This window comes from Lycorma delicatula, chromosome 2 (genome assembly GCF_047948215.1).
Source record: "Lycorma delicatula isolate Av1 chromosome 2, ASM4794821v1, whole genome shotgun sequence".
In the NCBI taxonomy this organism is placed as follows: Eukaryota; Metazoa; Arthropoda; class Insecta; order Hemiptera; family Fulgoridae; genus Lycorma; species Lycorma delicatula.
Genome location: NC_134456.1, coordinates 175,082,105 through 175,096,436, shown reverse-complemented (window position 1 = coordinate 175,096,436; position 14,332 = coordinate 175,082,105). Strand labels below are relative to the sequence as shown.

The 14,332-nt window shown below is 30.5% G+C and overlaps 1 protein-coding gene across 1 annotated transcript in view; it reads left to right on the top strand.

Moving 5' to 3' along the window:
* The window catches only part of LOC142319432 (uncharacterized), a 44,822-nt gene that overhangs the window by 5,488 nt on the left and 25,002 nt on the right, over positions 1–14,332 (top strand). The window contains exons 3-5 of the mRNA XM_075356706.1: positions 39–161; positions 965–1,487; positions 5,755–5,862. Of these exons, the coding sequence (XP_075212821.1) occupies positions 39–161; positions 965–1,487; positions 5,755–5,862 (754 nt within the window). The remainder of the gene's footprint in view (positions 1–38; positions 162–964; positions 1,488–5,754; positions 5,863–14,332) is intronic.

Here is a 14,332-nt window from a genome sequence, read left to right as displayed (position 1 = left end):
AAAGCTTTATTATTTATCCATTTAACTTCTGTTTCTAGGAATTAGTAAATAAGGTGCTTATGAGTAAGAATGTATCAACATTATCAAGACCGTTGGTCAGTGTACAAAAGGCAGCCACTATGCTTAAACCTGGTACAAATCTTCCATTTTCTACAAGTCAGGTGAGTTTTTTTGTATAGTACAACTTAATTGTATAGTATACTTAATTGTGAGTATAACTTAAAAACATATTACACGGCTAATTATGTAATTAATATTATGCTTAATTATGTCCTGTGTGAGTTATATGATTTCATGGGATTTGTTAAACTAACGACAGCTGTGAATTTTATTGTTTCACTCATAATTAGGCGAATATGCTTTTATTTTCAGGTTTTTGCATATTTGTATTAAACAATACATTCATCAGTTTTTTACTTCCTTGATTCTGTTTGTTTTCTCAATTGTACTCTTTCCTATCCCTTTGTCTTCATGCTGGTAACCATTTCCTCCTTTCAAATTGTGCTGTTTTAATCTTTTTCCTTTTCTTGTACTTCCTTTCCTGTTACTTCTAATATATTTACCAACAATTAGTCCTTTCTCAGGTTTTAGTTTCAAACAGACAAACATTAACCATCTTTTACGTTGACTTCGTGTCAACAGGAATTTAGCCATAAGGTATATTTTCATATCCTGAATGTAACCTAGAATTTTCTGATTATTTTGAGTTATTTTTGTTACATAAGTAGAAGTAATATAGTATTACCACTCTCATACAAAATACCTACCTACCTACAGTCCTTGTAACAAAAAAAAAAAAAAAAAAAAAAAAAAAAAAAAGTTTTTTCCTTGTAGACATGTTTGTTTTACATTATTCTACTGTATATTGTTTTTGTTTCTTTTATCTCTTTTACTGTGTAATTTCATGATTTTATGAATAGTTTTAAATTGATTGTAATTGAAGTTTTTTTATTATCTGTTGTAGGGTAATGTGATTGTTCTTGATCTAAGTCAGGAACATATTAGTAAAAATGCTACATTAGCTGAGATCCTCCAGGCATCTGGAATCATTTGTGATAATACAACCTCTACTAGTAATAATTCTTCCACAATTCCTACCACTACTGCAACTAATTCTCACCCTTCTGTGACTGCTGCTACAGCCAGTTCTGCTATTTCTGCTAGTGTTGCTACCATGACTGCTTCTACTACTATTGCTACTGTTTCTTGTAATCCTTCTGTTGTAGCTGCTGTTGTTACAGATTCTGCTGCTTGTGCTGTTAAAACTGCTAGTAGTTCTAGTCTAAATATTTCAACTCTTCCTCTAAATACAACTATTCCTATAACGGTCTCTGAAATTAAAGCTTCAAACAACTGTATTATTCCTCCTAACACTGTACCTCTGCAAACTTGTTCTACAACAATAGTTCCAACAAAATTTAATAGTGGTATTATGACAACATGTACGAGTACAATTATGTCTTCTCAAGTCTCAGATGTGAATACAGGTATAACTAATAAAGTTTGCATATTTATTTTTAACTGGATAAGACTTAAATTTTAATTTTTTGATGTAATTTTCTTTTAGATAACTTTTCATATGTTGTGTTCATAATTTTGTAAGGATGCTTATAAGAATTTTGTTCCCTTCCTCATAATTCCAATAAATTATTATAAAATTTCTCTCAAAGAGATTAATTCTTAAAAAATCTTTGCTAGACTTAAATTACTGTTTGGGAATGAATATTTACTTCAGTTAATAGTGTGTGATAGACATAATTTTTAGTGTGAAGAGAACCTGATAAAAATGAGCTTTCTGATCAGTGATCAGTACACCTTTTACCTGTGATATACTATTGCAATACAATGAAAATTTGTGAGATAGTTCAGGTCAATGAGTGAATAATAATTGCACAAGTTTACGTAAAATGTCAATCTGTAACTATTATTCAGCTCTTTTGAATTAAAAAATGTAGCTAGCAATCTATAAGCCAAGATTCAGTTTATTCTTCCAAGACTGCTCTTCCTAATGCAGAACACATAACCCTAATTTTATATCAACCAAAAAAAAAAAAAATGTATATCGTGTCTGTGCATCAATCTGCACTTACTGTTGCTTTATTTCCTTCATGATCTTCAAATAAATATATGCCTGTTAATTAAAGATTGTGACAAAGCACACAGAACCATTACTTTGAATTGGCCAAAGGCCCCTGATGAACCTCTTTATGATCTTCAATTGCTGATGGTAATTTAACTTATTAACTGAACCATCAAGATGAAAATGTGGTTCATCAGAATAAAACGAATTATCCAGTACAGTACAAATTTCAATTTTTTTTCACTTATGATTGTTTTTTTAACAAATTTGAACCCTGAATTTTGTAAAAATGAAAAATTAGTTGTAAATATCCACGAAGGAAACACTTCTTGATGGGTTTAGAAATATAACATGCTGCATAGTTAATTTTTTTTACATTTAACATTCAGACAATGTTTTCCTCAATATTAATTCTTTGTCAGCTTGTAGGTCTTGTCAACAACCGAGCCTTCTTTATTGGGTGTCAAAATTTGACACCCGCTAAAGAATATTGTTTCATTATCCTATAATGGTGCATTATACTAATTAAATTGCTGAATTCCCACATAGTAGCTGTAATAGACAGTTAAAATAAATAACAGCAGTGACACAGTCACACACAGGCCAGTGCTCTTTACCAAACTGAACTATAAGATGCCGGTTATTACATTGTACTAAATAGGGCACAGTGCTGTCAACTTGTAAGTTCAGAAATTTCCTTTTCAAAATTATCAGGTGTTTCTGCTTAGCTTTGTATATAGAGGAACGTAAGCTTATCTTACTCTCTGTGCATAATTTTTCTAAAAATGTTTTGTATTCAATAGCACATTTTATATTTATTATTTTTGTTAGGTTTTGAATGTGAAATCGTGACAATAAAAATTTGTATTTGTTGTAGTAATGTCAACAGACATGAATAAAGATAAAAATTCCACTCTATATCTCTACATTTATACTATAAAAAATCAAAACTAAATACTGCTATAAGCAATAAACGTATTTGAAAAAAAATGTGTTACCTTTAAGAAAGATGTACTTTTAAATACTATGAACTAAGCCTGTAAATCAGAATGTTCCTTTAAAAAAAAGGCTACATTGCAATGCTTATGTCTATTGTTTAAAAGGTTTAAATAAATTTGTTTATTTATTTATTTTTTTTGCAACCGCACACGTTTTTCTCGATTATAGCCTCTTATGATGGTGAATTTTGTTGCATTTGAAAAATGCCAAGCTTGATTTGGATTTGAACACATAACTTTCTGGATAAAAGGAGAGGCATTACCACTCCGAATTGAAATTGGCATCATTTTCAAACTGTGCTTTTTTAATATGTATATATGGAGAATCTTCTTTCTTAAGTATTACTTTGATCAGAAGATGTTAGACAACTCTTTCAGTAACATTTTTTTAAATTCTTCATCAATGCCTGAACCTACATGTCAGAATTTTCTAATTACTTTCACCCTGTCTAAGGGTGAAATACCAAGGTTTATTTCAGAATGTTTTATCCAACAAACACTGTAGTATGTTATCTCTTACAAGTTTTGTATGAATGTTTGTTGCTATAATTTCAAGGTTTTTGTTATAAGTAAATGAATGATGATTCTGTACTAGCAGTTGTATTTAAATTTAGTTTGTGACCCAACATTTAAAAGTATTGTGAGGAATCATATTCTCTGAAGTATGATGGAATTATACTTCTAAATTATAGTGGGAGATTATATTTTATCCATTATAACTGGTGATGAAGTTTATTTGTAATTTAAAAAATCATAATGCCAACAAGTAATGTGTCTGCAGTTTTTATTTTCAGGCTACAAACATTAATTTATAGAAAATAACATTTGCTGTTGGTGTTGTCATTTTACATGTCGTGTTGACATGAAATTCTTCCATCTCCTTTATATTAGCTATCATTTTTTTTATATCATATTAACATTGGTATAAATGGGGAATGGCTGGAGAAGCAAATTATGTCACTTGAATTAATTTTGTATATGTAAAATTTCAGTTAAAAAAATGGTTGTATTTTTCTGATACTGAAACATGTGAAGACAACATGAAGTGAAATTTTTTTTACAATAGACTAAAATTTTAATCTAGGAAAGTTTTATATATATAAAATGTAATTTTAAGTGTGAGATGAGCTTAAGAAATTTATTAATTTATTTAATTTGAATTTATTTATTTCTATTTATTTTATTTGTAAACAGTAGATTTCTTACTTACATTTTTAATTTAGTGAGTGTAAGCAGTGAAAATCTTTAATTAATGTACACTCAATTTGATATAATTCCTTATTTATCATTTCTCTTGATCAGTGCTTGTATTTTCTGACCAGTGACTAGAGAATAGAACTTGTCTGATATTTAAATAGTGGACTGCCATTTTAACTTCTGTTGTAATAAATCTACCATAAATGAGACACATAATTTAAGTACACATAATGTAATTATATGAGATGTGATAAAAACGTAATGAGAATTTTTTAATTCTCTGTGTGATGTCTTTTTGACTTAAACTTTTTCCTACGAGATTGCAGTACTCTCTATAAAGTTTATCAATATTTTCAGCTATAATAAATAGATTTTTCAAATTTGGCTCCTGAGTAATTGAGTTATTTTATTGAGTGGTGATTTTTTGAAAATGATACAAAGGATTTGCATTAAATTTTGTTTTAAAATGGAATAGTGAACATCCCTTCATGGCCATTAAAGATGACAAAAGAGTGGACATCCTAACACATTGTTGATGAAAATATCAACAAAATAAAAGATATTGTGATCAATACTTGTCAAATCATTATTAGAGAATTTTCTGAAGAGATGGGAATCTGTTGTTATGGCTCATGTGAAACAGTTTTAACTGACATTTTGGATATAAAATCAGTTGCAGCAACATTTGTTCCAAAACTGTTGAACTTTAATAAAATCATTGCTGTACAATTGTTAGATGACATCACTAATGACTCGAAATTACTCAAATGCATCATGGCAGGTTATAAAATGTGGGTAATGGTTATGAAATGAAGGTCCAAATATCGCAATGGAAGCTTTCTGATAAACCAAGATCTATAAAAGCGCACTAAGTTCAATAGAATGTTAATGTTATTCTCCTTACTGTTTTTTCAATGACAAATGGAGTCATCCATTATGAGTTTTCATCGCAAGGTCAACAAATAGTATTATTTAGTTTTACATAGTTTATGTGAGGCAATTTGAAGGAAGTGATCCCAAATGTGGGCAAACATTTCTTGGATTTGCACCATGATTATGCTCCAACTCATACTTCACTATTAATTTATGATTATTTAGCCCAAAATAAACACCATACTGATGCCACAGCCTCCTCTTCTTAGACATGGCACTCTGCAATTTTTTATTATTCCATTGAGAGAACATAAAACGTTTGATTTGTGATGATGGATGAAATAAAACAAAATTGCTAAGTGAATCTAATTGGTATCCCTAAAAATGCTTTCCACTAATGTTTTCAGGATTGGAAGAAATGCTGCCGTAATTATATATATATCTCTAGATAACTACTTTGAAGGGGAAAATATCAGTAAAGAAGAATAAGTAAATTCTTTTAGATAAAAATGAAAATTCTCATTATTTTGTTTTTTTATTTCATCGCGTTTATAACATTATCCTTATATTTAAGACTTAAGCTGCACAATTTTTTTTTTTGTACAGAAAGTGAGGCTCAAGATTGGACTGCCTCACATAACATTTGTACTGAGGGTGCAACCTTTGCGTTACATTTGCCATTCTCAGTGGAAGAGGGTATTGCTGAACCAGTTGGTCAGTTGTCCTTATTCTGTGACATGCAATTTCAAATAGTTTCAAATATATTCTAACAAATTCTAATATAAGAATGAGTTTAATTTGTTGGGCTACCGTTTTTATTCTAATGGTTAAAATAAACTGTTTCTGAGCTGGCTTGCATGTCATTTGCTTTAAAAAAATTTTTGTGAATATTTCTCCTAAGAGTTCTGATTGTTAACCATTTTAAACTAATTTTTCTATTCAGTATTCATAGTGAGACAACAGTAAAATTAACAGTACTAATATAGTGTTATTGTTTTATATATACAATAATGTTTAGTTTGTAGATATCTATGTACTGCACTGCTATAATAATATTATCAACTTTGTACATAATTAATTCTTTGTCTTAACATGCATACTTCAGTTAGAAATTTGACAATAAAAAAAATACATTCTATTTTACAATTGATTTGTTCTTGATGAACAGATGCATTTTGATGTAATACTGAACAAACTCTTATGTTCTACTGCTCTAAGGTCTTTTCTCTAAAGTGATAATTTAAAGATCATTTCATTAAAGTACCATTCTGCCGTTACATCGTGGCACAGCATTTTTCATTCTGTACAAAATTTCCATACACAGGGTCATGTTATGAATTAATCCTCTAAAAAAACTTCTTTGTGATTCTGTTATCAAGTTAAAGATGTGCGGTGTGTGTGTATGTGTATGTGTGTGTGTGTGTGTTTATATACATATACCTATATGTGCTCAAATTTGGTTAATATAAATATAAAGTCACTCATTAGAGCCTTACAATATTCTTAACAATCAACATGAATTCAAATATTACATGTTGTTTAATTTCATGTTTAAATCAAAAAAGCATTCCTTTTTCCTCCTCTCACTGCATTTAATACACTCTTCTTATCTATTATGTTCTTCTTCCATTGCAACTGTTAGAAAACTAAGTCTGTTATTACAGTAAAACTCACTTGGTACCAGATAAATGTAAAAAAAGTGTATCTGTTCATGAAGAAAAATATAGTGTCATAATTTATCTGCTATATTTATTTTTGTTAGAATTTCTGCTTCAGAAATTCTATGTAAGATAAACAAAAATTTATATAAAAAGCCACAAAGATGATCAGTAGAACACATTACACAATAAAACATCTGATTACAGTATACCAGACATATAAACAGTTACATACTCCTACAAAGAATGATAAAATAGAATATATTACCTGATAAAGCATCTGATAAGAGTACAAATTATCCAAAGATATATAAACAGTTACATACTCCTACTACATTGAACTATACAACAGGTCCCATACAGTCCAAACAGTGCACCATCCATTTCACAGAACTTATTTATAAAATTTATGAATAATCCTAGGTGTGATTATTATTATTATGAGAGTAGGAAAAAATCCAGTTGGTGAATAAAAATAACTGAAAGAAAAATATCTGTTTTTAAAAGGTTGAAATCCTAAATTGCTTTCAATGGATTTGGGGGGGGGGGGATTAAAGTACTTGATAGAACTATGCATCAGTTTGTTTCTAGTTACTATAGTTCTTTTATAATGTATATGAAAATTACTCCTTTTTGAGTGTTATTATATGAATGGGTTTGACTTTGACTGTTTACTGGAAATATTCTTTTGCAACTTCTCAGATATGTTATACATGAATAAATTTATAATAAAGATAATGGTATTACGTTTAACTTTTTAAATGTGCCATGACAAGAGTCTCATGGTTTCAAGTTTCATGATTCTTGTATCATGTTTTTGTAAGCAAGTATTCCCCATTATGAAATGAACTTCCCCAAAAAATAAAATCATACAAACTTTGTGAAAATTTATGAAATATGTTGTAAATAATTATTTTTTGTTATCTATGCTATTACCTGATTTTAAGTACCAATCACGTAAATTACCTTATTTAATTTTTATTCTTTTAAAACCATGCCATGAATGCCAACGGTTTACAATTACTCTTAAAAATTTTATTTTTTCACTTTAATGGATTTTATTGTAGTTGATACGTTTAGATCATTATTATCTCTCTTAAAATTTTATCTTATTGATATTAATATTAATAATATCAAGTGATTCTTGATTGTCCAGTTCTCAAGTAGACAAACTATTGAGACCTCTTCTTTAAGCTCATGCTAATTTCCACTAATTATAGAGTAGATTTGCATCATCAGCAATAATGCTGTTTTTACAACTGACAATTGGTATGTAAATTGTCTATCTAACTTCTTAAAAAAATGTTGGAGCTAGGATGGGAGCCTATGGAATACTGCATATAATTTTTAAGAATATGAATAAATTTTGAAAAATGCAAATTTTAGCATTGGAACAGAGAGCCTCTACTACTTAACCTGCATGGATAAAATTGAAAACATTTTAAAATATAATAATTTCATATATTTCTAATTTTTTTAGGAGCATCATGATGTATTTGTTCTAAAGGGGTTTTAGAAGTCTAAAAATAAACTCAATGCCATGTACTTCTGATGATTGCCATCATATTTCTATTATAGAACTAAATTTCTGTGATTAGTTGACTTACCTTTACTAAAACCATATAGATGTGAGCGAAAATATCTATCTCTTCCATAAACTGTATCAATCTAACTCTCTCTTAAAACTTGAATACCCTGAAGTAATCTAATTTGACTGTATTTAATGCTATTATTTGATTTGCTCTTTTTAGAAAGTGATTGGAAAATTTCTAGCATCAGAGAATTTGAAAATAAACATTATAGAGTAGAAATCAAAGGTATTGAACTTTTAAGAAAGAAATTTGGGATTTATGTTATAATAAGTGTTTCACTTAACGTGAAAAGCTTTTTTATGTATAATTTGAACTACTTTTTCTCCATATAAATTATGCTAATAATATAAAATAATGCTGATATTGTTAATTTTTATATTGTTATCAATTTATAAAAGATTTATTACAGAAAACCTGATTCTGAAAACCCTATTACAGAAACCTGATTAATCAAGTAGAAGAATATAGTTCTAAAGAAGAGAGTTCATGATACTTATGTGTACAATTATCACATAATTGTCTCTTCAGTTCGGAATATTTGCTTGTGTTTCATTTTTAACTTTTAATGATCTCCAAGTTGCTTAAATAGAATCAAAACATTTATAAATACCTCAATTTTAATACCTCCTTTTAAATGAGGTATTAAATATCTCATTTAATACCTCAATTGCAACTTTATACTTTGTGTCTAATGATATGTTTTGGGAACAAGTTCCTTTCTTCAGGTATATATGTATATATAATTCATTATATTTGAGTGATCAATGAAAATAAAACCACCAATATTTATCTCTTACAAAACACATAATTTGATAACTCAGTTCTCTCAATGTTATATTTATTGATATAACACTGCAATAAAGTAAAAGTTCGATGAAACTTTTATACTCTATAGAGTTAAGAAAAAAATTTGTTCCTTCAGGAATTAAACTGTACAATCTTGTGAAGATATTTTATTTTGTATTCAAACATTGAATATGTATCTAGTCAATAGGAGTTTCTGGAGTGTAGATTAGTATATTTTCATTGTATGACAATGATTAATACTTGTAAAAATTGCGAACATAAGATCAATGTGTGTGTACATATTATTATTATTGCAGCATTATTTGGTGGTTTTATATTAATTGAATTATCACATATCTATATTTGTTCTTTCTTTACATATTGATTGCATTTGTAAATTGCTGTTATACAAGATGATTCAAAACTATATGGCAATCTCTCAGTAGCTGATTCTATAGCTAAAAATAAGAAAAATGTTCATATAAACATAAGCCTGAAAATACTTTGTTAGATAGTTATGGCTAGCAAAAGATTTTGCCTGGATTTCGATTTCCCTGGGGAAATGAAGACTTCCTAAAATTCTGGGAAGGTAAATTAGGGACGAATTTAGTTTTTTATGATTTTTGACCTGAAAATATAAAAAAAATGGATTCCAGATCTGTACCTCTGTAATTTTAAAGATATCTGACAAAAATTGAGGGTAAAATAAAAACATGTTTTTGGGTTTAATGTAAAAAAACTTTGTTAAATGGTTAATTATTAGGGTTGCCTAAAAGTTTTGAGCCTCAACATGAAGATGGCAGCACTGATTAACAAAAGTTAGGGAATTTATTCAAACGTGTGTTAAAAGGTACTCACTAAAATTTCAGTCATTTTGGATGCTCAGTTGTTGTTTCGTAATAATGATTTGAGTAAGACATTGTGAGTGATTTTGTGAACATGGAAAAAATCAAATAATGTGCTATGATTAAATACTTACATTTGAAAGGCAATACGCCTATGAAAATTAAAACCGAGTTGGATGCTGTTTATGGAGACTCTGCCCCATCATTTGCTACCATGAAAAGATGGGCAGCTGAATTTAAATGTGGTTGTACCAGCTTGGTTGATGATAAGTGTTGAGGATGGCCAAAAACTGCAACCACGACCAATATCATTGAAAAAGTTCACCAAATGATACTGGACAACTGATGAATTAAGGTTAAAGAGATAGCAGAGGCTATGGGCATATTGAAAGAATGTGTTTGTCATATATTAACTGAAGAATTGGTTATGCGTAAGCTATCCGCGTGTTGGATGCCGTGTTTACTCACTTTGGATCAAAAATACATTCGAATGAACATTTCCAAGGCCCTGCTGGAGCAATTTAAACAAAATGAATGACATTTTCTGCAGCAACTCATAACTGTGGATCTACCACTACACTCCTGAGATGAAACAACAGTCAAAATAGTAGACTGCAAAGGGTGAACTTGCTTTGAAGAAGGCGAAGATGGTTCCATCAGCCGGGAAGGTGATGGCAACTGTTTTTTGGGATAGTAAGAGAATTTTGTTTATAGATTATCTTCAAAAAGGTAAATCAATAACGGGACTGTCTTATGTATCATTACTTGACAAGCTGAAGGCATTAATTGCAAAAAATTGACCACATTTGAAGAAGAAAGTGCTTTTCGATGACTAAAATTCACTAAAATTACACTTTGAAAATTGGTTGACCACTCACCGTATTCACCAGATCTGGCCCCAAGAAATTTTTCTTGTTTCTTAACCTTAAAGTTTCACTTGGAGGAAAGAGATTTTTATCGGACATGGAGGTTATTGCTTACATAAACACCTATTTTGTGGAGAAAAATGCCAGCTGCTATTTGGAAGGGTAAAGAGGTTAGAACATTGCTAGTAAAAGTGTATCGACTTGAAAGGAGACTTTGTTGAAAAATAAACCTATATTTGACAGAAAAAGTACATTTTTCTATGTTAGGGTCAGAACTTTCAGACAACCCTAATAAGTTTTTTTTTTCCATTAGAAATGTAGAAAATTTAATTCTGAAAAAATTGAATACAGGATATTGAAATGTAACTTTATTAAAATACAAAACAGACTGAATTGTGAAAAAAAATTTTAACAGCATGAAATAATTAATTTCGTCCATGCATGGGAAATAACAGCTGATCATTTATTTACCACTTTTTTATCAAAATGAATTAATTTATTTTCATAGGTTGGCAATATCAGCTAATCAACAATTAACTTTTTGAAACAGTATTTAGATAATCTTGATGGTGGTTTTTGTATTGTATTAAGGTAACGGGTGTTTCAAAAACCTCCTTGTTTGACAGCAGGAATTTATTACAAAAATATTAATGTTAATAAAATACTTACATAGCAATATTCAAATTACCTTTAATAACTTTACAATAGATGTACAAAATGATTCCCTGTGAACTTGATGCAGGTTTATACACATTTCATAACATTCGTAGCCTCTTTTCATACTGTTTGCTCATTAATGTTTGAAATCTCACTTTTAATGTTAACTTTCAATTCGTCAAGTGTATGAGGATTGTTTTTAAAAATGACACTTTTTAAATAAACACCAAAGGAAAAGGTCTGCTGATGTAAGAACTGGGGATCTTGGAGGCCACAACCTTTTTGATATCAAATGATGGCCAAAAAATTCCCATAACATATCCAATTAACAGTATCATACGTTGCATTATCCTGCTGGGAAAAAAAATCACGTTCATGTAAATCTAACATGGCAACAAACTGTTTGATTAAGTTGTGATAAACCACACTATCTAAAGATTTTTCAAAAAATAAAGGCCCTATTACATGACGCCAGGAGATCGTATACCAAACACCAATTTTACATGCATGTGATGGTTATTCATGAAACGCGTGAGGATTTTCAGCACTTCATGTACAGCAGTTTTGGCTGTTAATATACCCATCCAAGTGAAACCATACCCCATCGCCAAAATAAACATGATCCAAAATTTCAATATCATTGTCATCAACAAGAGAACAAAACCAACGACAATACTATAAACATTTTTCAGTTCTTAACAACACTGGTGTATGATTATGTGATAAGCTTGCAATTGTAATTTTTTAGTAGCCCTGAAAGCTGTAGATGGTGAAAGCCCAGCCTATGAAGATAACTTTCTGAGTTACTTTCTGGGTGAGCGAGTCAAACATTTTTTTACATCACCCAGAACTTCTGCTGTTAACAGTGATGGTCGACATGTGCTTTTCCGATCATGTACACTTCCAGACAAAATTGATTAATTAATCGCGATATTGTCAACTTATTAGGAATTGAAGAATTGAGAAATTTTATCCGAACTCTGTCTTTCACTTGTTTGTAAGATTTATGTGTGCAGTAAGTCTCGCTAATAAACACATATTTGGCCTTGGAAAATGACATAGTTAACACAATATAGATGAATTTATATTGTTATGGCACAAGTGCATAAGAAGGAAATTTCAATAGTTATAAGCTGCTAACCTTGAGTACAGTGTTACCAACTGACATGTAGAGAGAAATAAAATTTACCTCTGAGTGACCTTTAAATGCCTTAAAAAGGGTTGCACCCTTTTAGAAACACTCATTATCTGTGAGATTCTGTGTACAATTCATAAAATAGCATTTTCAAAATTTAGTAAAATTTTTTTTAATATATAATGAGAGACAATGCAAGTATGTATTCATTTGTAGAGTATATGGACATGATATTAATTTACGGTAAACAAGAATGATTTGGCTGCAATTGAAGAATATCATGGTACTTATCCACATCAAAAAGCATCTGATTGCAAAACATTTGAAGCTGTGGTGAGACCACTTAAAGAAACTGGCAGTTTTAAACCAAAACAAGTAGATACTGGTCATCAACAAAGCTGATAATAATTATCAAACAATAATAAATGTTGTACAATTATCTCCAACTACAAGCACCAGATGGGTATCAAGGCGTTTAAATATTTCACAATCAAGCTTATGGCCAGCACTTAATGAAGCATAGTTGTATCTGTTCCATGTAACACAGGTACAAGACTTATTACTGCAAGATCATAATAAATAGAAGATATTCTGCCAAGGTTAACTAGAAAATGGGTATGAAATTGCAATTTTCTTCATTTTATTCTTGTAACTGATGAATCATGCTTCAAAGAAATGGAATAGTAAATTTTTGTAACACCTGTATTTGGGTGGATGAAAACCCACATCAGACTGCGACAAGACATTTCCAGCATATATTTTCAATTAATCTATGGTTTGGTGTTCTAGGTGATAATTTGCTTGGTTCATTTCCCATAACAAGGAAGCTTATACGAGGGTAAATCAAATATAAATGGGATTTTTGTTCCTGAGTATCTACGATTGGTAGGACTGGGCCCACGCTTGTAATATGCTTGGGTGGGGTCATTAGGAGTGGGAAGGGCCGACCATTTCACATTCCCAACCAATTCATCAGTAACACTCATAATGTCAGAGTAACAGGTGCCCCCCTCTACTGCGCAACACATATTAATAACATTTCTTGCTCGTAAAGGAGTTCAAGCAACGGAAATTTTCCGGAGATTAATTGTACAGTTCAGGGACCAAATGTTGCAAAGGACTCGTGTGTTTGCCTGGCATAAAGAGTTCAAGGAAGGATGAGGATTAGTAGAAGATCAGGAACACGATCGCCATCCTCGGACCGGAATTACAGATGAAAACATTCGCGCGGTTCGAGACATTCTTGAAGACGATCGATGGGTGAGAGTATCCGAAATGCAGAACAGGTCGGAATAAGTTGTGGGAGCTGTCAAGCGATTATCACAAATGATCTTTAGTTCCAAAAAGTATGTGCCAGATGGGTCCCTCACCTTTTGACTGCAGATCAGAAGTTGAGACGTTTGGAGGTCTGTCAGAGGCTTACAGCAAGGTTTGCGAAAGAAGGAAAGATAGACAATGGATATGTCGAAATGTGAATGGCTACTGTGATCTCCCGACCTCACGCCATCAGACTTTTTTCTATGGGGTTGGATGAAGTCAATTGTTTACCCAAAATGGATTAACACATAAGAGGAACTAAGGAATTGCATAATAGAAGCTGAAGAAACTAATAAGAGTACTGCTAACATTAGGAGACGCACTAGAA